Source organism: Pleurodeles waltl, chromosome 4_1 (genome assembly GCF_031143425.1).
Source record: "Pleurodeles waltl isolate 20211129_DDA chromosome 4_1, aPleWal1.hap1.20221129, whole genome shotgun sequence".
NCBI classification, from domain to species: domain Eukaryota; kingdom Metazoa; phylum Chordata; class Amphibia; order Caudata; family Salamandridae; genus Pleurodeles; species Pleurodeles waltl.
In genome coordinates this window covers 856,779,453-856,806,574 of record NC_090442.1, presented here as the reverse complement: position 1 = coordinate 856,806,574, position 27,122 = coordinate 856,779,453, and the positions used below count along the sequence as shown (strand labels likewise).

Genomic DNA, 27,122 nt, shown 5'->3' with positions numbered 1-27,122 from the left:
GGACTGGTTTATGCACAGAGGGCACCAAATGTGCCCTTCAAAGCATACCAGTGGCTCGAGGAGGATAGCCCTCCCAAGGCAGGCACACCTATTTCCAAAGGGAGAGGGTGTTGCCTCCCTCTTCCAAAAGAAATCCTTTGTTCTGCATTCCTAGGCTTGATGAGATCAAGCAGCAGGAGGGCATAAACCTGTCTGTGGGGTGGAGGCAGCTTGGGCTGCCCGGAAAACCCTGTACGACTGCTGGTGGCAATGCTGGGGTCCTCTAAGGAGTCCTCAGAGTTCACAGAATCATACTTCCAATACTTGAAATAGTATTGGGGTATGATTTCGACTTGTTTGATACCAAACATGCCCAGGTTCGGAGTACCATTATATAGCTGGACAAAGGTAGTGACCTATGTCCAGTGCATGCATAAAATGGCGTCCCCGCACTCCCGAAGTCCAGGAAAATGGAGCTGAAGTTCGTAGGGGCACCTCTGCTAGTGCAGGGGTGTCCTCAGACAGGTCCCTGCATCCTGCCCTCTGGGCTGAGAGGGACTGCCATAGGGGTGACTTATAATGACCTGGTCCAGTGACCTGTAGTGAAAAAGGGTGCATGGATCCTTTTAGGCAGACTGCAATGGCAGGCCTGCAGAACACTTTGCATGGGCTCCCCATGGGTGGCATAATACATGCTGCAGCCCATGGGGATCCCCAATTACCCCAATGCCCTGAGCACCTGTGTACCATTTACTAAGGACTTACATGGGGGCACCAGTATGCCAAATGTGGGGTCAAAATGGGTCAAGTTATCAAGTTTTAAGGGACTGAGCATAACCACTGGGGTTCTGGTTAGCAGGATCCCAGTTGACACAGTCAAACACACTGACAACAGGCAGAAAATGGGGGTAACCATGCCAAGAAAGAGGGTACTTTCCTACAGGGGCCAAACCATATACTAAAAAAAAAAAAATGGAATGCGAACAGGTGTCCCCCACCAGATTGCATGAAGTAGTTAGCAAAGGGCTGGGGGAGAGTGGAAGCCCAAAAGGTAGGTACCTAGAAGATCCCCAGCGACCAGGTGCAGAGAGGTAAGATATTCCATAGGCTAACATTGGGATGTTGTGGTTGGAGAAATACAGAACCAGGAGGAACCCAAGGGCGAGGAGGACCTGCAAAAGAAAGGGACAGAGTCCAGTCCATGCAGGAGTGTCCAGGTGGGGCAGGAGCCAATGCCCCTCTTCTGTAGCTGAAGATCTGGGTTGTCGGTGATGGATATGGTCCAGCAGCTGCAGAGAAGTCCCTGAAGTCACCTACGAACTGTCCCTTGAAGGTAGCTGGTTGCAGACAGGTCAGTGGTCTGGATGACCACCAACAAGCACAGGCAGATGAAAAAGATGCTGTGGAAGACCAGCCAGGTCCTGGGGGAACTCGACCTTTGGAACGGAGTCCGGACTGACCCTCAGGATGGAAGAGAGCCAGAAGAAGCAGTCGGAGTCCCCACAAGAGACTCACTGCCAACAGGCACAGTAAGTTGCTGTGAGGCCCAGCCAGCACACCTGAAGGGGAGTCCTTCATCACTGGAGCTTCAGAGAGGAGACTTTCCTTGCAGAGGTAGAGTGCTGAGGGCAGGCTACTTGGAGACTGAAGATCCCTCAGGGCAGGAGTCAACAAGCCTTGGTTGGTGCAACAGCTGCGGTGCACACGGGTTCTGTCCCAGTGGCAGAGACAAGGGCTCACCGTCTCCTACATTAGATAGAAAGCACAGAGGACCCAGGAGATCCCTCAGAACCACGACCTGTGTTCGAGAATCTTCGCAGATTTGCCTTAGGTGCCTGCAGATGCAGGAGAGTGACTCCCTCACTTCAAGGGAGATTCTTGCTTCTTGGTGCAATCGAAGTACTGCCATGCCTCGAGGATGCACAGCCTTGGAGATTTTGCAGAATGCTGACAGGAGCCGCGGAAACAATGTAGCAAATAGAAGTCTTCTCAGGCGGTGCAGTCTTGTCCAGTTCCTGTGTAGCCCAGCAGTGGTTCCCTAGGCCAGGAGCAGAAGATGTTTTGCAGAGAGTTCCTTGCAGTATCTTGCATGACGAATCTGGGGACCGACTTACAAGAGAGTCCCTAATAGCCCAAAAAGTGAGTTTTGTCACTCTCTGGGGCGACCACCTATCAGGAGGGGTCTCTGGCCTACCCAGTCAGATGCTCCCAGAGGCCTCTGCCCATCTTGTCTTCAAGATGGCAGAACCATGTGGCCAACTAGAGGAGCTCTGAGCACCACCTTAGGGGTGGAGATGGCAGGGGAGTGGTAACTCCCCTTTCATTTGTGTGTTGAGCGCCAAAGCGGGAACCTGTGGTCCCTTGACCGGTGCAAATGGGATTATGCAAGGAGGGCACCAAATGTGCCCTTCAAAGCAGTCCAGTGGCACGGGGAGGCTACCCCTCCCCAGCCCAGTAATACCCATTTCCAAAGGAGAGGAGGTTGCATCCCTCTCCTACAGGAAATCCTTTGTTCTACTGTCCCCTGCTCGAGCTGGTCAAGCAGCAGGAGGCTAGAAACCTGTCTGAGGGTTGGCAGCAGCACGGGCTGCCCGGAAAACACCAGAAGACTTGAAAGAGCAATGTTGGGGGTCCTCTAAGGAGCCTCCGGAGTGCATGGAATTATACAACCAATACTGGCAATAGTATTGGGGTATAATTCAGACATGTTTGGTACCAAACATGCCGAGGTTTGGAGTTACCATTATGTAGCTGGATCACAGGTAGTAACAAGGGGCCAGTACATACATAAAATGGCTTCCCTGCTTTACAAAACCCAAGGAATTGGAACTGGAGTTCGTAGGGGCACTTCTGGTCATGCAGGGGTGCCCACACACACAGGGACCCCTGCAATGGCCTTTGGGCTGAAAGGGCCTACTACAGGTATGACTTAAAGTAACCTGGTGTGGTGCACACCAGTGAAAGGGGGCATGCACCATTTCACCCAGGCTGCAAATGGCAGGCCTGGAGGCACATTTTGCATGGGCTCCCTTGGGTGGCATAATACACATGGCATAATACATGCTGCAGCCCCTGGGAGACCGCTGGTGTATCAATGTCCTGGGTTGTTATGTACCATCTACCAGGGACTTACAGGGGTACACCAGTATGCCAAATTTGGGGTCTATGAAGTACCAAATTTGGAGGAGAGAGCACAATCATTGGGGTCCTGAATAGGAGGCTCCCAGTGAAAACAGTATTATGGGTTTAACTATGAAAAAAACGAACACCACAATCGATCTTACAACTTAGAACAAAAAGCACCTGTAATAGCCAACAGGTAGGTATGGTGTACAGAATGGTAATGCGCACACCATTCAGACACTATGGGGCTCATTCCGATCTTGGCGGGCTACCGCCGCCCGCCAGGCGGAAACCGCCATGCGGCCGCACTCACGCGGCCCCCATTCAGACATTCCTGCTGGGCCGGCGGAAATGAGGCCGCAACACAGAAGCCGGCAACCGCCGCGGTCAGAATGGGGAAAAAAGCACCGCCAGCCTGTTGGCGGTGACCCCCTAAATCTGTTGATGTTGCCAATGCTTGTTTGCTGGCAACAATAGGGAGTTGGGTAGAGTGAAACTTCATACAGTAGAGTGGGGTAGAGTGGAATACAATACAGTAGAGGGACAAAGACTGAAGATGCATATAGTATAATGGTGCAGAATGGAGTGGCGTACTGTGGAATAACGTAGAGTATGGTACACACGAGTGGCATAGAGCAGAACAGTATTGAGCAGAATAGCGTAAAGTATAATAGCATAGACTGGAGTGGCTCACAGTGGAGTGGAGTAGTGAACAGTGGGTTACAGTGATGTAGCATATAGTGCAGTGGCATAGAAAGGAGTGGTGTAGAGTGAAGTCCAATGGACTAGAGTAGAATGGAGTGGCGTAGAGTGTTATAGTGCATAGTGGAGTGGCATACAGTGAAGTAGTGTACAGTAGATGGCATAGTGTGGAACATCGTATAAGTGGAGTAGCACATATTGGAGTGGTACACAGTGGTGTTGCGTATTGTAAAATAGTGTGGAGTGGCATAGAGTAGAGTCTCCTACAGTGGGGATGTGAACCGTGGAATAACGTGTAGAGGAGTGGCTATAGTGGTGTGGCATAAGGATTTATGTTACGCTTTGCAGCAATATAGATTATGGAGTGCAGAATAACACAAAACAGTGAATTGCGCTGCCTTGCATTTGCCCAGATTTACCAATCAACACAGGACCATGTATGGTGGCCTTGCGTTTCTCTGTAAATCTGACTTAAGTACTGCATTGCCCATGCAACACCAAGAGTGCAGCAAGGGTACCCCAATCCAATACTATAGCTAGGCCTTAGTTATATGTTGGGCCATGGTATACCGTGATAACATTGCAATATTATCTTATCAGGGTACATAGCGATGATGAGCCAGTATATAATTGGGCAATGGCTGTTTTTAGCGAATGAAAAGGCAGCTGGATTGTTCAGTGCTAGGGACTTAGTTATTGTAAGCAGTAGGTCCCTACTTATTGCTGCTTCACTCAAGTGGTAATAGGTAGGGACATTTATTAATCTGTTGATTATATTTTAAAATATGTTTACTACCATGTACTGCAGTAGTTTTACAAAATGTTGTGAAATTCTGCGAAAGTACAGCAGTGACAGATATTACTAAGTTTAAATGCCTTATAAAACAAATACTTATCCTACTTAACTGCAGCACCTAAAAAGCATAATCTCTGCACCATAATGTATAATTCTGCCAAATTTAATGTAAATCCATTCAGCAGTTTTCGCACTACGTCAAATACAATTGTCTATGGAAAATGCATTAGCGGAAAAAAACATTTTAAGGCCCCCTTTTATCTTTGCACTGCCTTAAGGATTCACGGAAACTTTTTACATAATCTCAAAAAGTAGACAATGCTCTAAGTCTGGAAAGGTTTGTGATGATTCATCAAGCGGGTAGAAAGTTATTAGGGAGCTAATAGTCGACGAATTTCTATCTTTGACCATACTAACTATAACTAAAGAGTAGCAATCATATTTAATGTGATTTCTTTCTTTTTACTATTGTTTTGGTTATTTATTTGCTTATTGGTTTTTCTAATCATGTGGCCAAAATAGCTCTTTTAGTTGTTGATGTAGTAATTATGAAACTTTACATATGTAGTCTAGTTTAATTTTGGGGATTTCCTGCTACTTTTAGTAGGATTGTGCTATATATATATGAAGCCCAAAGTGAAAGAAAGCCAATCATTGTTGTTATAAAAAATAAGATTACTGTTTATTTTTCCGAATGGTCAATTATCATGTTTATGTAACTCAAATCTAGGTCACTTTTCCATTTTGTTGCACAGGCATATGGAAGATGTTTTTTTGTTTGGCTTGCTGGGCACAGTTTTATTTTGTAAGCCAGAGAGCACACACAGAAAACCTACGTCTAGTAAGATGTATTATATTTGTTGTGTGTTTGTTATGTAGAATAGGATGCGGCCATAAATTGGTCCTTCAGTTGTTCATGTTCCAAATGTGAACCTTTACATATGCAGTCTAGTTTATTTTTTGGGCTTCCTTGCTACTTTTAGTAGTATTGTGCTACAAGATATCACTAAATTGAAAAACCTTACAACATAAAAATGACTTAACTCGACTTTCCTGCAATACCCAAAAGAATCATCTCTGTGCCCTAATATCTAATGCTGCCAAATTTAAGCAAAAATCAGACTTGCCCTTTCGCGCTACGCAAAATACAAACATCTATGTAAAATGCAGTGGACTTCAAATCAGTTTAGGGACCCCTTTTTTATTTGCATCCCAACACCAAAAGCCACAAACCTTTCAGTACAACAACAATGAAATGAGGGCAGCAGATCTGCAAAATTATGTGGAAATTTGTCATACGGGTGGAAAGTTATTAAGGGACAAAAATCCCTATCTCTGGTCACCATAACTATAACTACAGAACTACAACCACTCAGTAAAATAAATAAATATATGTATATACGTGGCCAATCAAAGAACAGCAATGTTTTTACTTGTTTTGAAATCGGCCGCCATGTTGTCCTAACACCACAATGGTACCCATATCTAAAGTCTAATTTCAGACTCAATCTCCTCAAATAACACTCAATGTGTTTCAGATGACAGTACCAGTGCTCACCAACATTTGCGGCCATGATCTGTTTCAGTCCATCCATACGATAAAACCCAACATGGGCTGTTACATCTCACTCGATTTCAGAACAGTCCAAACTCTGTGCATCTTATCATCCTCTCGTAAACCCCTGGATGCTAAATCATGATATATATACTGTTGGTGCCAGTCAAATGACTAAACTACCATAAGTGTGAATAACTTACGACCTCCCATGGTCGACAGATAAAATCCATCAGTGGCGATTCTGGCAGCATAAAAATTATTTTCGGTGCTTAAAATCCCACCTGTGACTGCCGAACTCAAGTTGTGTGCATCCATTGCACGAGGGCAGGACTTGTGTATTAAACAAAGGCTCACAACAAATTACGGAGCACTCTTGGGTTTTCCACTCTATTTAGTCATAACACCATACAGCAAACGCGTTTTACAAAGCATTCAGTTAGCTTAAATAATATAACAATCATCCCCATTGGTGAATACGTAGCCAATCAAATAATAGCAATGTTTTTACTTGTTTTGATATCGCCCGCCATTTCGACTTAACACTGCCATGACACCTGTATCTAAAAAGTCTTATTTCAGGCAATCTCCCAAATAACACTCCTCTCCTCAATGGGCTGCAGATGCTAGTCCCAGTGCTCACCAACAATTGTGACCACGATCTGTTTTAGTCCTTCCATATGATAAGACCCAACATGGCTGTCACATCATGCCACAACATGGGCATCTATATCATCTAGATAAGCTGCATGAAGCTTTCCAAACCATGGAGAACTTTGTTCATCAACCTTTGAAATGTTTCAGGGGCATTCTCCAAACCAAAGGACATCACTGTGAAGTGATAATGCCCACTAGGTGTTGAGAATACTGTTTTGACTTTTGCAGCATCAGATAACTTGATCTGTCAATATTCTGCAGTCAGGTCAAATGTGCTTAGATACTTGGCTGCAGCCAAGGTATCCATCAGTTCATCTTCCCTTGGAATTGGATGGGAATCAGTCCTGGTGTCTGCACTGAGGCCTCTGTAATCAACACAAAACCTAATTCTTGTTTTCCAATTTTGGGAGTGAAGTTTGGGAGCCAAGACTCAAGGACTCCCAACTCAAGCATCTTTTGCACTTCTGCATTGATGCATTCTCTAATATGGCCAAGCTTCCTATCAATTTTACTTTCTACAGGCAGACTGCCACCTGTGCCAATACCATGTTCAAATCAGGTGGTTTGCCCAGGGGTCAAAGGAAAGAGTTGTGAGAACTGATTGAGGAGATTCCTGCAGTCAGATTGTTGCTGGTCAGAGAGGCAATCAGCAAGGACTACTCCCTCACAAAACCATCAACTGGATTCTGGGAGAACTGACCTTCATCGGTGGCCATGAGTAAAGTCATTAAATCTGTCATAATAAGGCTTCAGGCGATTCACATGAAACACCCCGTGGGGGCTTCGAGGAGTGCCCAGGTCACCCAAATAGGTGACCTCAATCTTCTTCCCCACATTGGTGTGGGGACCACTCCACTAATCTTGGAGTACCCTGGGAGTCACAGGCTGCAGGACCCACACTTTCAGTCCTGGCTGATAAACAGTCAGCACAGCATTTTGATCATGCCACTGCTTTTGTAGTTCTTGGCTGGCCTCAAGGTTTTTGGTTGCCCTCTTGATGTACTCTGCCATTATAGATCTTAGGCCTAATACATGATCTACCCTGTCTTGCTTTTGGGAGGGTGGGAGGTTGCTCCCAACCGTCTCTTACAAGAACAAGTGGACCCCTAACTGGGTGTCCAAACAGAAGCTCAAATGGACTACAGCCCACTCTCTTCTGTGGAACTGCCCTGTAGGCGAATAGGAGGCAGGCAATAGGACATCCCATCTCCTCCTGAGTTTTTCCAGAGAGTGCCACGCTCATGCCTTTTAAGGTTTTGTTGAATCTTTCAACTAAACTATTTGTTTGTAGATGGCAAGGGATGGTGAATGTATATGTTACAATGCACTCCTTTAACATAGCTTTAAGGTATGCAGACATGAATTCTGTACCTCTGTCTGACACCACCTCCTCAGGAAAACCCACCCTGGAGAAAAATCCCAGGAGGGCTTTGGCCACTGCAGGTGCTGTAGTGGTCCTAGGGGGGATTGTTTCTGGGTACCTGGTGGCATGGTCCACTACCATTTGTATAAATCTGTTACCAGATGCAGTTATAAGGTCTAAGGGCCAACAATGTCTATCCCCACCCTTTCAAAGAGAACCCTAACCATTGGTAGGGGAATTAGGGTGCCTTTGGGATGCCACCTGTCTTACCACTGCCTTGACAAGTAACAAAGGTGCAGCAAAACTCCTTTGTGTTCTCAGACATATGAGGCTGGTGAAAGTGAGAGACAAGTCTGTCCCACGTCTTGCCTCAAATGGCCTGCAAGAGAAATCTAATGTGCTAAAGTCATTAAGAACTCTCTAAATATTTGAGAAGTGACCAACCCCCTGGTTGCACCAGGTTTTGGCTCCCTTGTCTCAAAATAAAGGAGGCCATTGCCCAGTAGACCTTATAGATCCCACTGACATCCCCTGATTCCTGAGCAGCAGCTTGCTGCCTCAGGCTTTCCAGAAAAGGACAGGACTTCTGTCCCAGTCTACATTCCTCCCTGGTGGGTCCCCCTGCACTTGAGAGCTCAGCTGTATCAGCTTTAAGCTCCTCTGGTGTAGGTTCCACATAAGAGGCAGATTCCGCTCCCTGAGGAGTGGGATCCTCACTTGAGGCCTGGAATGGTGGTCATTTCTTACCCTGCCTGCCTTTCTTTCTGGGAGACTCCTGGGCCCTTTTACCAGGCTTCAGTTCTCCTTGCTCTCCTTATCTCTTGGCCTGTGCTCTTGTCAGTGTACAGATATGCCTGGCATTGCTGTATGGGCTTCCATCTTCACTTCAGCCCAGGCTGAAGTCTTCAAATCACTGCCCAGTAAACACTCTACAGGCACGCCAGAGGATATTACAACATTCTTTGGGACAGTGGCCCCACACCAGCTAAGTTAAACAACAGCCATGGGGTGGCACTGAGTGTTGTTGTGAGCGTCAGTCACTTGGTAAGTGTGATCAAGTAAGTGTGGTTCAGGGGATGCCAATTTTTCAGGCACCGTTGGGACACTGGAACCTGTGTCCATGTAGGCTTCAGCCTTAACACCATTAATAAGGGAATGCTGCTGTACTTACCCATGAAAAGGGGACAAGCAACTAGGGTGGCAAGATCAATACCACCGTCAGACACCAACACTGCCTCAATGGTCTCTCTGACTAACCCAGAGCCCACTGCAGTTCCCAAGGTGAACCCAGCTACATACTTGGACTGACTACTGCCACCTGTACTATTCCTAGGGGCATTAGGGATAGGAATGGTATTCGTAGTGGCAGGCTTGGTGCTCTTTTTAGGACAGGTGCTGTCACCTGCCCTGTGTCCTTTTTGTCTACAGAGGTTTCTTGTGGAAGGATGAAGAGGATTTAGACCCTTTTCAATGAAAGAGTTTTGTGGGCCTGATGAAGACTCTTTCTTGTCTTTAGATTTGCTCCCAGCTGAAGAATCCTTTTCTGGTCACCCCGAGTGTGAGTTTTTCTACCCACTCTGGTGCGCACCCATTTGTCGGCCATCTTACCCACTTCTTGGGGAGATGTCAGATCTGAGTCCACCAGATGCTGATGCAGTTTGTCAGAAATACAATTATTAAGAATGTGCTCTCAAATAAGAAGATTGTAGAAGCCCTGATAATCATGCACATTACTCCCATGTAACCAGCCTTCCAGGACCTTGACAGAGCTGTCCACAAAATATACCCAATCCTGGAAGGACTCCTTTTTGGTTTCCCTGCATTTTACCCTATAATCTTGCGTGGTCAACCCAAACCTCTCAATGAGAGTGTCCTTAAGGGCCTGTTAATTGTCTGCATCTTCCTCCCTGACAGTGAGGAGTTTGTCCCTACCCTTGTCAGTAAAGGAAAGCCACAAGATGGCTGCCCATGGTCTTTGAGGCACCTTCTTTACTCTACAGGCCCTCTCTAAAGCAGTGACCCACTTGTGGATGTCATCGCCAGCCTTGTAAGGTGGGACTATTTTGCTGATATTCCTTGAGTTGTAGGAGTCCCGCCTGACCCTGGTCTCTCTAAAGCGGTTGCTACCACCATGAGGTACCAGCCCCAAATTCTGTCTCTCCCTTTCGACTGCCAAGGCATCCCTATGTAGGGCTAACTGGTGTTGCTGCAGCCTCAGTCTGGCCTCTTCTAGTCTCAGTTTGTTGAATTCCCTATCTAGTGATTCCTCCCCTGAGCTAGAGTGGTTATTCTCATCAGGCACTGTTGAGACATGGGTGTGGAAAGATGAGGAGAATTTATCCCTCTTCCTGTGGACCCTTTGCACCAACCCCCTGGGAGAAAAAGTGGGCCCACTTGTGTGTGTCCCCTTCTCACTACAATGACTGCTCCTAACAGGACTGTGGTGTTCCCCAGATTCTTCCTGACCCTTCCCAGTTGGATCTAAATCTATCCTATTTAACACTGGAGGGTCAGTCTCTACTTCTTGCTCTTCCTGGCCCTCTGAATGTTGGAGGTGAGACTGAACAAGCAATCCCAGGTGCAGAGTTTTGTTGGGATTTCTCCCGGTCTTCAGCTTCCTGGAGGAAAAGAACTCTCTCCATTCCTGAAAGGCGAGGCCTTCATACTTGGCTTCTGGGGTCTGAGGTGTGTCCTCTGTTGAAGGCATGTTACCTAGAGTAGTGTGAGTGCACCTACCTACTCTAGGGTTCTAGATTTTCTAAAGGTTTAGAGAAAGGGCTATGCTAGGCTCCCAACTTGCCTAAACTAGAGGTCTAGAAATCCCTACTACCAAATGTAGTCTACACTAAGGACTAGTAGGGACCATCCCTGTGGAATGTCACTGGTGACAGAGTGGTAAAGCAATTGCAAGTGTCTTATCCCACCACTGCACTACCAATGGAGGAGGCTGGCCAAGTGAGTGGTGGACATCTATAGTGTTACACCTTACACTGGGTCCAGGCAACCCTTATTAGATAGTGTTACAGTGTCTAGGTAGCCAGAGCTCTCTAGTGGTAGCTATGGTGAGCAGCCAAGATGTATCTGGGAGGAGTGTGAAGCACTTGCAATACAACAGTATCACACAGCAACTAATTACACATGAAAGCAACCACACAGTGTTGCAAAAATAAAGGTACTTTATTAAAGGAACGCCAAACTAGATTACTATAGGCAAACTCCCTTCTGGAGTTAAGTACACACAAAATATACACAGGTAAGTATTATGAAATAGCATAAAATAGCAAGGGCCCTATATGGGGCCATGTACTAAAAATGTTGGACGCGAGAATGGGTCTCCGCACCAGAGGATATGACGTAGTTAGCCAAGGGCTGGGAGAGGAACCCCAAGAGGAAAGAATCTGGAAGACCTCTGGCAACCAGGAGAGCAGAGGTAAGTTACCTGGTCATTCCACAGGCTAACATGGGGAGTCGTAAATGGAATATTGCAAAAACAGGACAAGGCAGGTGGAACCAATCAGTGAATTCTGGAAAACAGGACTTGCAAAAGAAGAGGCCAGAGTACAGTCCAAGCAGGAGAGTCTAGGTAGGACAGGAGGCAATGCCCACCCTTCTGTGGGTGAAGACCAAGGTCGACGGTGGTGGATGAAGTCCAGCTACTGAGTCCGGGAGCTGCAGAGGAGTCCATGAAGTCGCCTAGGAGCTGTCCCTTGCCGGATTGCAGGCGGGTCAGTGGTCAAGATGCAACTTTAACTGTAACTGATGACAATTTGCAGAGCTGAAGAGTACCAGCAAGGTCCTGGAGTCTCGACCCTTGGAGGGGAGTCTGGGCTGACCCTGAGAAGACAGGAGAGCCAGCAGAAGCAGTCAGAGCCCCCACAAGCAACCCACTGTCAGCAGGCACAGTAAGTTGTAGTGAGGCCCAGCCAGCACACCTGAAGAGGAGTCCATCGTTGCTGGAGCTGCAGAGAGGAGACTGTCCTTGCAAAGGTAGAGTGCTGGGGGCCAGGGCTACTTGGAGCCTGAAGATCCCTCAGAGCAGGAGTTAACAAGCTTTGGTTGCAGCAACAGTCACAGTGCACTGGAGTATTGTCTTCGAGGAAGAGGCATGGACTCACTGTCTCCAAAGTTGGATACCCACCGCAAGGGAGTACCTAAATAGCCCAAAAAGGGGATTGGTCACTTTGCAAGGTGACCACCTATCACAGGGGATCACTGACGTCATCTGCCTAACCTAACCAGTCAGATGCTCCCAGGGGCCTCTGCCCATCTTGTTTTCATGATGGCAGAATCAAGTGGCCATCTGGAAGAGCTCTGCGCACTTCCCCTGGGGTGGTGGACAGGGGAGTGGTCACTCCTCTTTTTTTGTGCAGTTTCGTGCGAGAGCAGGGACCAGGAGTCCCTTGACTAGTGCAAACCGATTATGCAGAGAGGGCTCCAAACGTGCCCTTCAAAGAAAACTGGTGGAGTGGGGAGGCTACCTCTCCATAACCTTGTAACACCTATTCCCAAGGGAGGGGAGGCCACACCCTATCCAACAGGAAATTGTTTGTTCTGCCTTCCCCTGTTTGAGCTGATCAAGCAGCAGGTGGGCCGAATCATGTCTGAGGAGCTGCAGCAGGGTGGCCTGCTTGCAGACCTGAAGGAGTGGTAGAAGCAATACTGACAGGTCCTCTAAGGATCTCCCAGAGTGCACGGAATCATGCCACCAATACTGGCATTAGTATTGGGGTATGATTCTGACATGTTTGATACAAAACAAGCATAGGTTCGGAGTTACAATTATGTAGCTGTTCCACAGGTAGTGAGTGACCTTTTGGCCAGTACATAGCTAAAATGGCTTCCCCTCACTTATGAAGTCCAGGGAATTGGAACTGGAGTTTATAGGGGCACCTCTGCTCCTGCAGGGTTGCTCACACACAGGGACCTACACCCTGCCCCTAGGGCTGGAAGGGCCTACCACAGGGGTGACTTACAGTGGCCTGGTGCAGTGACCAGCAGTGAGAGGGGATATGCACCTTTTCACCCAGGCTGCAAATGGCAGGCCTGCAGACACAGTTTGCATGGGCTCCCATGGATGGCATAATACATGCTGCAGCCCATGGGGGACCCCTGATGTACCAATGCCCTGGATACATGCGTACCATCTACCAGGGATTTACAAGAGTACACCAATATGCCAATTGTGGGATGTAAAGGGTACCATGACAACCAAATTTAGAGGAGAGAGCACAATCTGTGGGGTTCTGGTTACCAGGATCCCAGTGAAAACAGTCTAAGCACACTGACAACAGTCAAAACGTGGGGGCAACCATGCCAGAAAGAGGGACTTATATATATATATACATATATATATATATGTGGAAAATGTCACTTACCCAGTGTACATCTGTTCGTGGCATGAGACGCTGCAGATTCACATGCTTTGCACATCCCGCCATCTAGTGTTGGGCTCGGAGTGTTACAAGTTGTTTTTCTTCGAAGAAGTCTTTTTGAGTCATGAGATCGAGGGACTCCTCCCCTTTCGGCTCCATTGCGCATGGGCGTCGACTCCATCTTAGATTGTTTTCCCCGCAAAGGGTGAGGTAGGAGTTGTGTATTATAGTAATAGTGCCCATGCAATGGAGTAAATATGTATGTACATAATGTGGTTTAAAGCGATATACTTACAAATTTACAAATGTTCAAGATCAACTTCAAACGGCTACAGGCTCCCGGGGAGGTGGACGGGCGCATGTGAATCTGCAGCGTCTCATGCCACGAACAGATGTACACTGGGTAAGTGACATTTTCTGTTCGATGGCATGTGTAGCTGCAGATACACATGCTTTGCACAGACTAGAAAGCAGTTATCTCCCCAAAAGCGGTGGTTCAGCCTGTAGGAGTTGAAGTTGTTTGAAATAAAGTTCCTAGTACTGCTTGTCGTGTTGTTAACACATCCACGCGGTAGTGCTTGGTAAACGTATGAGGCGTAGACAATGTGGCTGCCTTACATATTTCAGTCATTGGAATGTTTCCTAGAAAGGCCATGGTAGCACCTTTCTTCCTAGTTGAGTGTGCCTTTGGTGTTATAGGCAGTTCTCTTTTTGCTTTGAGTTAACAGGTTTGAATGCATTTAACTATCCATCTGGCAATGCCTTGTTTGGATATTGGATTCCCTGTATGAGGTTTTTGGAAAGCAACGAACAATTGTTTTGTTTTCCGAATTTGTTTTGTTCTGTCAATGTAGTACATTAATGCTCTTTTGTTGTCTAATGTACGAGTGCTCTTTCAGCTACAGAATCTGGTTCTGGAAAGAACACTGGTAGTTCTACTGTTTGATTTAAGTGGAACAGTGATATGACTTTTGGTAAGAACTTAGGATTTGTTCGTAAAACTACTTTATGCTTGTGAATCTGAATAAAGGGTTCTTGTATGGTAAATGCTTGTATTTCACTTACTCTTCTTAGAGATGTGATGGCAATTAGAAATGCTACTTTCCATGTTAAATATTGTATCTCACATGAGTGCATGGGTTCAAACGGTGGACCCATGAGCCGTGTTAAGACAATGTTGAGGTTCCACGAAGGAACTGGTGGTGTCCTTGGTGGGATAATTCTTTTCAGGCCCTCCATAAAAGCCTTTATGACTGGGATCCTAAATAGTGAAATTGAGTGTGTAATTTGCAGATAAGCTGAAATTGCGGTGAGATGTATTTTAATGGATGAAAAAGCTAGTTTTTACTTTTGTAAGTGCAGTAGGTAGCTGTTGATGTCTTTAACAGATGCGTGTAAGGGTTGTATTTGTTTATTATGGCAGTAATTAACAAATCTTTTACACTTATTTGCATAGCAATGTCTTGTGGTTGTTTCCTAGCTTGTTTTATGACCTCCATACATTCCTGTGTAAGGTCTAGATGTCCGAATTCTAAGACTTCAGGAGCCAAATTGCTAGATTCAGCGATGCTGGATTTGGGTGTCTGATCTGTTGTTTGTGTTGAGTTAACAGATCTGGTCTGTTTGGTAGTTTGACATGAGGTACTACTGAGAGGTCTAGTAGTGTTGTGTACCAAGGTTGTCTTGCCCAAGTTGGTACTATTAGTATGAGTTTGAGTTTGTTTTGACTCAATTTGTTTACCAGATATGGAAGGAGTGGGAGAGGGGGAAAAGCGTATGCAAATATCCCTGACCAACTCATCCATAACGCATTGCCCTGAGACTGATCCTGTGGGTATCTGGAAGCAAAGTTTTGGCATTTTGCGTTTTCTTTTGTAGCAAATAGGTCTATTTGTGGTGTTCCCCATCTTTGGGAGTAAGTGTTTAGTATTTGGGGGTGAATCTCCCATTTGTGGATCTGTTGGTGATCCCGAGAGAGATTGTCTGCTAACTGATTCTGAATCCCTAGAATAAACTGCGCTATTAGGCGAATGTGGTTGTGAATCGCCCAATGACATATTTTTTGTGCCAGGAGACACAACTGTGTCGAGTGTGTTCCTCCCTGTTTGTTCAGATAATACATCGTTGTCATGTTGTCTGTTTTGACAAGAATGTGTTTGTGGATTATTATAGGTTGAAATGCTTTCAACGCTACAAATACTGGCAGTAGTTCTAAGTGATTTATGTGAAACTGTCTCTGCTGAGTGTCCCATTGTCCTTGGATGCTGTGTTGGTTGAGGTGTGCTCCCCACCCTATCATGGAAGCATCTGTCGTTATTACGTATTGAGGCACTGGGTCTTGAAAAGGCCGCCCTTGGTTTAAATTTATAGTGTTCCACCATTGAAGCGATGTGTATGTTTGGCGGTCTATCAACACTAGATCTTGAAGTTGACCCTGTGCCTGTGTCCATTGTGATGCTAGGCACTGTTGTAAGGGCCGCATGTGCAATCTTGCGTTTGGGACAAGGGCTATGCATGAGGACATCATGCCTAGTAGTTTCATTATCATCTTTACTTGTATCTTTTGTTTTGGGTACCTGGCCTGTATTACATTGTGAAATGCCTGTACCCTTTGTGGACTTGGAGTGGCAATCCCTTTTGTTGTGTTGATTGTCGCCCCTAAGTATTGCTGTGTTTGACACGGCTGAAGGTGTGACTTGTTGTAGTTGAGTGAGAAACCTAGTTTGTGAAGGGTTTCTATGACATACTTTGTGTGTTGTGAACACCGTTCTTGTGTGTTGGTTTTGATTAACCAATCGCCTAGGTACGGGAACACATGTATTTGCTGCCTTCTGATATGAGCAGCCACTACTGCCAGGCATTTTGTAAAAACTCTTGGCGCAGTTGTTATCCCGAATGGCAACACTTTGAATTGGTAATGTACCCCTTGGACTACAAACCTTAAGTTCTTTCTGTGTGACGGATGTATCGGTATATGGAACCTTTAGGTTCCTTTAGGTCTAGTGTTGTCATGTAGTCTTGTTGTTTGAGCAATGGGATTACGTCCTGCAGTGTCACCATGTGAAAGTGATCTGATTTGATGTAGATATTTAATGCTCTGAGATCTAATATAGGTCTTAGAGTTTTGTCTTTTTTGGGTATGAGAAAGTACAGCGAGTAAACTCCTGTTCCTCTCTGATGAATTGGTACCAGTTCTATTGCAAGTTTTTGTAACAACGCTTGGACCTCCAGTTGTAGAAGATCCATGTGTTGTTTTGACATATTGTGTGTTTTCGGTGGGACATTTGGAGGGAATTCTAGAAATTCTATGCAATAACCATGCTGGATAATGGCTAGGACCCACATGTCTGTTGTTATTTCCTCCCATTGTTTGTAGAACTTGGTTAGTCTCCCCCCCACTGGTGTTATGTGTTGGGGATTTGTGACGCCGAAGTCACTGTTTGTTTTGTGGAGTTTTGGGACTTTGGAACTTCCCTCTACTCTTTGGGAACTGTCCTCCTCTATATTGTCCCTTAAAACTTCCCCGCTGGTATTGGCTCTGATAAGTGGGCATTGTTTGTGAGATTGTGGGTTCTGTGCTTTGTTTTCGAAAACCCCCTCGAAACTGTTTTTTCCTAAATGTGCCTCTGCTCTGTGGGGAGTAGAGTGCGCCCATGGCTTTGGCTGTATCAGTGTCCTTTTTAAGTTTTCCATAGCAGTGTCCACCTCCGGCCCAAACAACTGCTGTCCGTTAAATGGCATATTCAGCACGGCTTGTTGTATTTCCGGCTTGAATCCTGATGTATGCAGCCATGCATGTCTCCGTATTGTCACTGCTGTGTTCACAGTCCTAGCAGCTGTGTCTGCTGCATCCATTGCTGACCGTATCTGATTGTTCGAGATACTCTGTCCTTCTTCCACCACTTGTTGTGCTCTTTTTTTGGAACTCCTTGGGCAAATGTTCTATAAAATGTTGCATTTCGTCCCAATGAGCCCTATCATATTTGGCCAACAAAGCCTGTGAGTTGGCAATGCGCCACTGGTTGGCTGCCTGTGCCGCCACTCTTTTCCCCGCCGCGTCAAACTTACGACTCGCTTTGTCTGGAGGTGGCGCATCTCCTGAGGTGTGTGAATTCGCCCTCTTGCGAGCTGCCCCTACTACCACTGAGTCTGGTGTTAACTGTTGTGTGATGTACACATGGTCTGTTGGTGGCGGTTTATATTTTTTCTCCACCCTTGGAGTAATGGCCCTTCCTTTCACATGCTCCTCAAACACTTGTTTGGAGTGTTTTAGCATTCCAGGTAGCATGGGGAGGCGCTGGTACTGGCTGTGCGTGGACGACAGTGTATTAAATAGAAAATCGTCTTCAATTGGCTCTGCATGCAGGCTGACATTATGAAACGCCGCTGCTCTTGACACCACCTGTGCGTAGGCGGTACTATCCTCTGGTGGTGACGGTCTAGCTGGATAACAGTCGGGCTGTCATCTGACACTGGCGCATCATAAAGATCCCACCCGTCTGGATCATCCTGACTCATCCCTGTATGAGTTGGGGATTGCATCATTGGTAGAGTGGCTACCAGTGATGGTTGTGGCGACCGTTGTGGAGATGGTGGCGGGGTTACTTGTTTAGCCACCTTTGCCTGTGGCTGCTTGTCTTTCTCTTGGGAGGCAAGTTTTCGTTTCATTCGAATCGGAGGGAGAGTACTGACCTTCCCTGTTTCCTTTTGTATGTGGAGCCTTCTTTGGGTGTAGTCTGGCTACATTGTCTCCAGTTCTTGTCCAAATCTATGTGTTTGCATTTGTGAGGACAGGCCTTGTTCCTCTGTGTAGGAACTTGATTTTGGTTCCGAGGCCGGATGTTTCGGTATCGAAACCTTTTCGGCTGCTTTTTTCGGTTCCGACAACACTTTTTTGCTCTTCGGCGTACTGATTTCTCGGTGCCACTCTCTCAGTGCGAAGATTGCTCTGACCTGGTGTCTCGGGGTCGAGTCTGCTCTGTGCCTGTATCTCCACCGGAGTCGGATGACTTCGACACATGCATGCCCTTTTTCGGTGCCGATGCTCGGTCACCTATTTTACAGGTGAAGCCATGGCCTGGCGGTGGTGGCGTCCCCTGGGCTTTACTGGTCTTTGCGTGAGTTTTGTGTATCGACGTCTTACTCACGGTTTTTGGCGTATGTTCAGGATCGACCTCTTCCGAGTCCGAATCCTCAATGGAGAAGGCTTACTCTTCTTCCTCCATGTGTTTTTGTCCTGTCGGCACTGACGCCATCTGTAGTCTTCTTGCTCTTCGTCCCTTAAGGTCTTTCTGGACCGAAAGGCTTGAGAGGCCTCACAGGTATCCTCTTTGTGTTCTGGAGACAAACACAAATTACAGACCAAATGCTGATCTGTATAAGGATACTTGTTGTGACATTCGGGGCAGAAGCGGAATGGGGTCCGTTCCATTAGCCTTGAAGACGCACGCGGTTGGGCCGTCCAGGCCCCGCCAGGGAATCAAAAACCCCGAAGGGCAGCCGGAGCTCTTCAAAATTCAGTGTCGCTCTGTTGTAACTAACACGATACCGAACGCAAACAATACCGTCGAATTTTCCGAGTTTTTCATTAACTTTCCGACCCGAAGCGCGGAGCGAAAAGGAACACGTCCGAACCCGATGGCGGAAAGAAAACAATCTAAGATGGAGTCGACGCCCATGCGCAATGGAGCCGAAAGGGGAGGAGTCCCTCGATCTCGTGACTCGAAAAGACTTCTTCGAAGAAAAACAACTTGTAACACTCCAAGCCCAACACTAGATGGCGGGATGTGCAAAGCATGTGTATCTGCAGCTACATATGCCATCGAACATATATATATATATATATATATATATATATATATATACACACACATATACATACATACTGATAAGAAAACAAATCACACGCACTCCTGGTCAAGAATGAATCCAATTAAGTTTATTTCAGGCAACACACCCAATGCGTTTCAACACTTCATGTGTCTTGTTCACAAGTCATTTACGTACATACACACACACATATTTTTCACCCACTGAAAAAAATAAAGGTTAAAGTGACGTTATAGTTAGGTATGTTAATAAGATCTTGTCTAACATTTAAAAAAATCATAGTATTCACTGGAAAAAAACTAAGATTTAAGTGACGTTATAGCTAGGTGTAGAAATAAGGTAAGGACTAACATTTAAAGAAAAAAAACTCTGAAATTCAACAGTTATAGTTTACTAGACTAAGTATAACTTGCACCTTCACCATGTACTGCTTATGACCTCAAATGCCATAATTGATATGAATGATGATATCAATGATAACACCAAAGTTATATACAGCATAGAGTAAATGTGTCGGTCAGTAGCATGTACATAGGGTAAGGCATGGAGATAAGTGTAATTGTGCATTTTACAAGTTATGTGGGACACCATTTACAAATTACTCAAGTTAGGGGTGGGTGTTGTACTCCATGTTAAACAAGGTAAAAGCTAAGCACACCTGATGTGAGTTGTACAGGTATGTTTGAAAATAGGTTGTATCTTAGAACTATAGGCCACAGACTGTTCTACGAAATCTGCAAGAAAGGCAATAGCAGCGGTTAACAATACATTAATCACCAGTGGATATCTAAGCTAAGCCAATCACTTTTAAATGGACCTTTTACTTAATGCAGTACATAGCAGAGGTGAGCACCAAAGGACTGTTCCCCAAGCAAGAGATGCAGAGATAATCCAGGTGAGCTGCTGCAAATTCTCAAATATTTATCATGCAAGTACAAAGTAAGAATGTACATGTTAAACAGTTGTAATAAAGTGGTATAGACACATTCTATAAGCTGTGCAAGTTAATTTCTGGAACTTTACTAAAGATTTTGGGGCACTGCAGATTAGTTAATAATGTAGAGGTGTTCCAATTAGAGGTGATTTATCTCATAGTGGTGTTGGAAGCATGGCTCTAAGGTTGCATGTCGTTATGCCCATCTCAAGAATGTGTGTATTGTATTTTACTCAACTACAGAGCATTATCCATAAAGCCTGACAGAAGGTGTCTTTAAAGTGGCAAATCTATACTTGTCAACTCAATTACTTACAAATGTGAAATCTTTAAGGTAACAGAAAATTGTCCACAGGTGTACTGTCCTGAATTGCATCAAGTTAGCAAACCCTATAGGATGGTGTTACAATGATTGTATGATGCCATCAGTGATCCAATCAATTATGTCATTCAATGCAATGAGTGATGTAATTGTGAGGTTATACGCAGTGCATGGGAAAGGTGAAAGTTATAGTTAGTTTATTAAACTACAATTGGTGAATTTCAGACGGTTTTTTGGTTTGGAAACATTAATTTTTTACCTTATTTCAATACGTAATTATAATGGCACTTTAACCTTTGTTTTTTTCAATGAACATATATGTATACATATATCTAGATCAAAGCATATTTAGTTAAAATAGCTACACAGTTGTGTGTGCATATAAACACAACATTTGTAATGGGAGCCATGTTTATATACAGCTTCCACACAAAGAAATAGTGTTTAAAGAGCTGAAGTGCATCAGTTGAAGTGCTTTGTTAAGAGCACATTTTTTAAACTCACGTCAAAGTGTTATATAAAATGCTTAACGTATCCTGCAATAGATTGTGTATTTAGCACTTACTCATATGAGTTACCTTTTTTTTTCTTTACTTTTTTCTAGTATATTAGAAAACAACGTAAAGAGCTCATCTTCAGCTCAGTAAATTCAGGCCATATGGCCACATCCATTCTGGACAAAGCTTTCAGGAATGTGTGTTCTGGATAACAAATGTACACTAGAGCTATTGTAAACTGCTCAGTCCATTTTGGGGTGTACAAGGTTCATTGGAAAAAAGTATATAAATTACATTTCTTGCAATAAATGCCTTGTACTTACTGTGCAGAGGGCAGTGCATTTGACCATGATCTGTAAATAGTACATACTGGGCATGGTCTGCAGTAAAAGGTTATAACCCTTGCATGTACTGCAGACATAATAACTAGCATTTGGTATTTCTGGGATGTAGCAGGGATACTATATAGGACACAAATGGCACAGCCTGATTGCAGGACATTAACTTCAGCCATGCCCACGATATGCCCAGGGCACTACGCAAGGTCTTCGGTCATGCATAGTGGTGATCTGAAATTGGGCCTAGTGTATACAGACCATGGCCTGTGTCTGCCTTGTATTGTTTGCTTCACAAGGAGTGCCCTCTACAGTTGACACTGGGTCTACTACATACAGGGAATGCCCAGTCTGTACTGCTCACAGGGAATACCCTTCAGCTTTTTTTCAGGATACTTTCTCCACAGACAGAAAGAGTAAGAAACAACAACATATCAAATATGCTCTAACACAACTGAAAAAGACTCAAAGGTAGGTGAAGTCTACTCAGAGTATAACATAGCTAGCTGGGTTAGTGGGCCTTGAAAAGAGCATTCAAATAAGAAGTACTTTTCTGCACACTTCATGCAGGCAGGAACACATTCCAAATGATAATCACTCAAGATTCACTTACGCTGGATATAAATAGGAGCTTCCAAGAACAGAAAGTGAGTGGGCATTGAGGACCAAACACAGAAGCCCTACAATACAAGCTTAGTTAATATCCTACCATCTAGGTTACATATATTTACCAATATTATAATCTAGAGAGATGATGACCTTGCTTTTGAGAAAAGGTTGTCTCTACTATTCTACATATCCAGTTTAACAATAGAAAGGGTTTAGTAGAACCCTGTTCTACTTATACTTTACCAACTGGAACACTGTGTAAACCTACACTTCACACTTGCAAACTTTTAAAGTTGTAAATGCCAAGACTGATGCAGTTTCTCTTACAGTGCACATGGTCCAACTGCCACCATAGTAATTTTTCCTTCACAACTGTACTAGATGTTCCATATATACAAATGCACATTCTAATTGATAGCAGAAAAATACTAGACCCACACACAAACTCCTTACCTATTTTGGCTTGCTCGGCTCCAGCTTTTTCAACTTCTTCCAAAGCAAGTTCTACTTCTTGGGCTTTCATCTAAAACAAATTAAAAAAACTTTAAAAAGTATATAATAACCAGACTGGCATGTAAGTTGCCTGGCTAACATGTACTTCTCTTTTTTTGTGTGCTAAATATTCAAGCTGCAAAAAATAGCAATACTTCTTAAATAGTATGCACTTAAAGAACAAGTTACTTACCTTTGTCACAGTTCTTTCTGAAGGCTACTGTATTTAAAAGCAGAATCCTCACTTTATGATTATCCCTAAAGCAGGCTTATAAATGGGGTTGGCCCTTAGGCCACAGGATCTATATAATTGTAAGCAGGAGCTACACAAGTGATGGCAGCAGATGTGCTTGGTTGTGCAGCAGCTACACCAGTATTGGAGGGCTTTGGGATTAGGCTGGACACTCTGCTGTTCACTTTCGCACTGAAATCATCCAAGAAGTCAATAGATGATTGAAGTCTGCACAGAGGTAAAATCTGCACTATAATCTAACATGAGTTTGGAAGGCTTTGGCAGCTCTTAGTCCAGATGCTCCTTGGTGCCATAGACCTGAGTTTTATCTGTCCACCTTGAAGAAGACAGTAAGCAGAGGGGGAACAACCATGGGAGTGTCAAGAGTACAACTAGTCATGATGAAATAGAGACTGAGAATATTGAAAGGGGTAGGCTGCTGCAGGTGTGTTGGGAAGAAAGATTATTTTTCTGACAATACCTGGGGCGCAATTACTTCTATGTGACTTGGTTCTCCCATACATAACGAGAGAGTGTAATCTGCTCTACACTTCAGTGGAATAAGCCTGCAACGCTGCTCTCATAAAGCATGACCGGCTCAAACGCAAGGTGTAATTGTGGATTGGGACTTTTGCTTCCAGACAAGGTGCTTGCAAAGACTTGATGGTGCAATTGATTCTCTGAATCATGAGAAGGTTTGGTCTCAAATGGTCCTCGGTTCTCCAGCAATAAACACCCATCTCTGGGGTGTTAACAAATGAAACTAGGCATCTAGCACCAAGGTAAACAGGAACTTTCCATTTATACTGGTTTACTTATACCAAGTTGGAAAAGCGCATTCTTCACTACCTTTATGCCAGCAAGAGCATTGTAGATTGTGGACGATGACCAAACCCCTTGATACACATCTTAATTTGTCTCCTTAACATTGAAGTAAAAAACCTTTACATTGCCAAGCCAATCACTTTTAAATGGACCTTTTAATTAATGCAGTACATAGCAGAGGTGAGCACCAAAGGCCTGTTCCCCAAGCAAGAGATGCAGAGATAATCCAGCTGAGCTGTTGCAAATTCTCAAATATTTATCATGCAAGTACAAAGTAAGAAGGTTGCTGGGTGTATGTTACAGGAACACCTACTTAGGTACCTTTATGTTCTACCATTCAGTAACTGCAGTCCTCCTGCCCTGCCACCCCCACCCGAGGGCTGATAACGGAAAAGATTCAAGACTTTAGAGTATGTTTTGCAGACTTGAATAGTAAACTGTTAGTGCTTGGTGTTTTCCCATGTTACAATAAGCCACTCGTACTCTTTCCATATTTCAGACGGATGGAACCATCCTGCTGTCCTATTTCAGGAAGTCAACCTCAGGAGACCACAGTCTTGGAAGAATTATGACACTTGCTCATAGTCTAGTAGTGGGAAATGGCTCTATATAATATGCTAGGATTACCCAAGTATTAGCTGTTTGCCTGTGGTGCAAACAGCAATCTTGATGTTGTGATGCAGTAAAAGGTTCTTTTCCAGTTCCCCTGATGGAAACCAACCCCAGAAGTTTACCAGGTCTGTCTTTCAAATGTACCTTGGCTTTGTGCTCCGTGGTCTCAAACCTGGAGAGGTCCTCCAAGAAAACATTGAGAATAGGAAAAGGTGTGACTGACTGTGCTGTCAATGAACATGGATTCCATGATGGTGGTGATCAAGACATGGACTGGTGGCGTACAAGACTTTTCAAGTGTTGCAAAGTCATCTTTTTGCCCTGTTCACCCCAATTTTTTTGTTGCTGACTGGTGCTAATGATAACTGACTCTGACTGTGCCCTGGACTCTGCTAGCCAGACCCAGGCCAGTGCTATGTTAAAACACACACATGTAGTAGAGCATACTGGGTATTATAGTACCCTTCTCATTGTCCTGACAGACCCTGTAAGTCCCAGGTACATAATAGGGCAAGAGTGTACAATCTGCCTATAAGCCCCTAGTATATAATAGAACATGGAGATTAGCGGCCCAGCAGAACTTCTGCACTTGCATGAGTGCATTGCTGGGTGATTCCTGTCCTTTTAAATGCAGGCCTGCCTTGCAGTCTGTCTTTAAAAGTTAAATTCCTACCATTTGCATGACAGCCCTTAGAAGACCTTAGTAAATAATGTGGCAAGGGGGTGCCACTACCTATAAACCCTAGTACATAGTACGGTATGGAAGTAGAGGCCCAGCACAATTGCTGCCCTTTGCATGTGGGCACTGCTGGAGGTTTTTCTGTCATTTATAAATGCAGTCTGACTCTGCATGATGTCCCAATTCGTGTCCCAATGGTGTCCCAATTCGCCTTTGGTGCTGTGGGTACTTTAAATGTGATGGTCTACCTTATTTTCACATATTAAGTATCCCCAGGGTTTCCTCCAGGTGTCCCATAGGTGGGGGGGGGGGATGTAACTATAAGCAGGGGCCTTATAAAACATGTTTTATAAACCCTGGTTAGGGAAAAACTGATGATTTCATTTTTCCCCCATTATAGATAGTGGCCTTCATAGGCTATCATTGCTATATTGTATTTCATAGTAATTATAGTAAGGAAAAGAGCAGAAAAGTCATTCAAGGACTTAAGAGATTTGTTTTGATAAATCCAGCAATTTGACATCTGTGAATTTATCACAACTTGTTCAGAAAATAACTTATAAGGCTTTTCTTCCTGTAAGCCAAAATCCAGCCTTCTGAAGGTCCCCTCTGAATGGTCAGTGCTAACAGGATTAGCAGAGCTGCTTGATTAAGTGATAAGTGGGTGTCCAGGGGAGAGCCTATCAGGTGAAGGGCAGCTCGGGGGCTACACAGGAATGCCAGACCAGGGGGAGGGGTAATACAAACATACAGGCTCAAAGGAGAGCAAGACAGGAAGGAATGCCAGATCACCTAACCCCCACCTTCTGGACCCCTCAGCCAGATACCAGGCTTAAGGAAGGAATTTGCAGATGTTAGGAGGAGGAGAGCTATGGAAATGAGGATGGTTTAGTCAGGTCTTACTGCTCTGCCGAAATTACTGACATCATGGAGTTTGGAAGAATGGTGATTCCTGGGACAGATATATGCCACACTTTGGAGGAAGTGGTCATGCATCTGGGTGTCTCTCTGCATTCGATTGGTTGGGTGCCCCCCCTTCCTGATGCCCAGGAACTGGGAATAAATATGTGAGAGGTGCATAGCCCCTCAGATCTCCTGCCCGAAACTACAAGAGAAAGAAGGACTGCCCTGCTGGAATCTGGATCTGCAGCCTTGGCCTGCACTTCTGAATGAACTGTGCCTGCTGCACAATGTGGTACTACAGCCCTAGGGATGGTGCCTTGCTTCAAGAAGGATTCAAGAGTGGACTCCCTGCAGCTACAGGTTAACAGAGCTTCACCTGCATCATGCCCCGCAGACTAATCAGCCGGGAGTGCACCCAGTGGACTTTTTAAGCTTTTGGTCAAGGCACTGTGGGAACTGTGGTCCAACTTTCCAAGGACCATCCAGGAGATTCCAGACCCTTGGATTTGTGTTTTGGACCCTCTGTACCTGCAAGCGGGACTTCAGGAAATGCCTCCTGAAGATTGGAAGAGTTTTTGGTAAAGTTGGCACTTAGGCCCTCATTACAACATTGGCGGTAAAAGCCGCTTACCGCCGTGCAGAAGACCGCCAACACACCGCTGTGGTCACGGAAATCCACCACAGCTATTATGACCCACAGCTCGGAATCTGCCTAAATTAACACACCCACACAAGTCCGCCACACCAAAGGCCAGTGATAAACTGGCAATAACAAAACCTCCACCGTCACGCCAACAGAAGTACGCCCACACTATCAGGACACATGAATCCACGCCGCAGTCTTTCAACCGCGGTATTCCATTGGCGGTACACACCGCCGGGCTCAAAATACACACACTTTCACAAAATACATCCACATTGGACAATTCGAAACACACACACCTGATACACATACACACACCACTCTCACACACCCATTACAAAATAAAACACACACACACACATCACCCAAAAACCCCTACGACCACAATTAACGAGAGAAGGCCAGAGAGAGACACCACAAACAACTTCCAAGCATCCACAGGCACACAATATCATCACCCACAGAACTTCCACGCACCTCACACAACACACCACTAAATATCACCCCACTTATCACTACACACACCACCCCATGGCACGGACACCCCAGGTTCTCTGAGGAGGAGCTCAGGGTCATGGTGGAGGAAATTGTCCGGGTAGAGCCACAGCTATTCGGATCACAGGTGCAGCACACCTCCATAGCAAGGAAGATGGAGCTATGGCG

At 45.1% G+C, this 27,122-nt stretch overlaps 1 protein-coding gene across 2 annotated transcripts in view; it reads right to left on the bottom strand.

The window, feature by feature from the left end:
- The window catches only part of CEP290 (centrosomal protein 290), a 1,276,764-nt gene that overhangs the window by 1,140,721 nt on the left and 108,921 nt on the right, over window positions 1-27,122 (bottom strand). For both annotated transcript variants that reach the window (XM_069229617.1, XM_069229618.1), the window contains one exon: window positions 22,527-22,596. In XM_069229617.1, coding sequence (XP_069085718.1) covers window positions 22,527-22,596 — 70 coding nt within the window. The remainder of the gene's footprint in view (window positions 1-22,526; window positions 22,597-27,122) is intronic.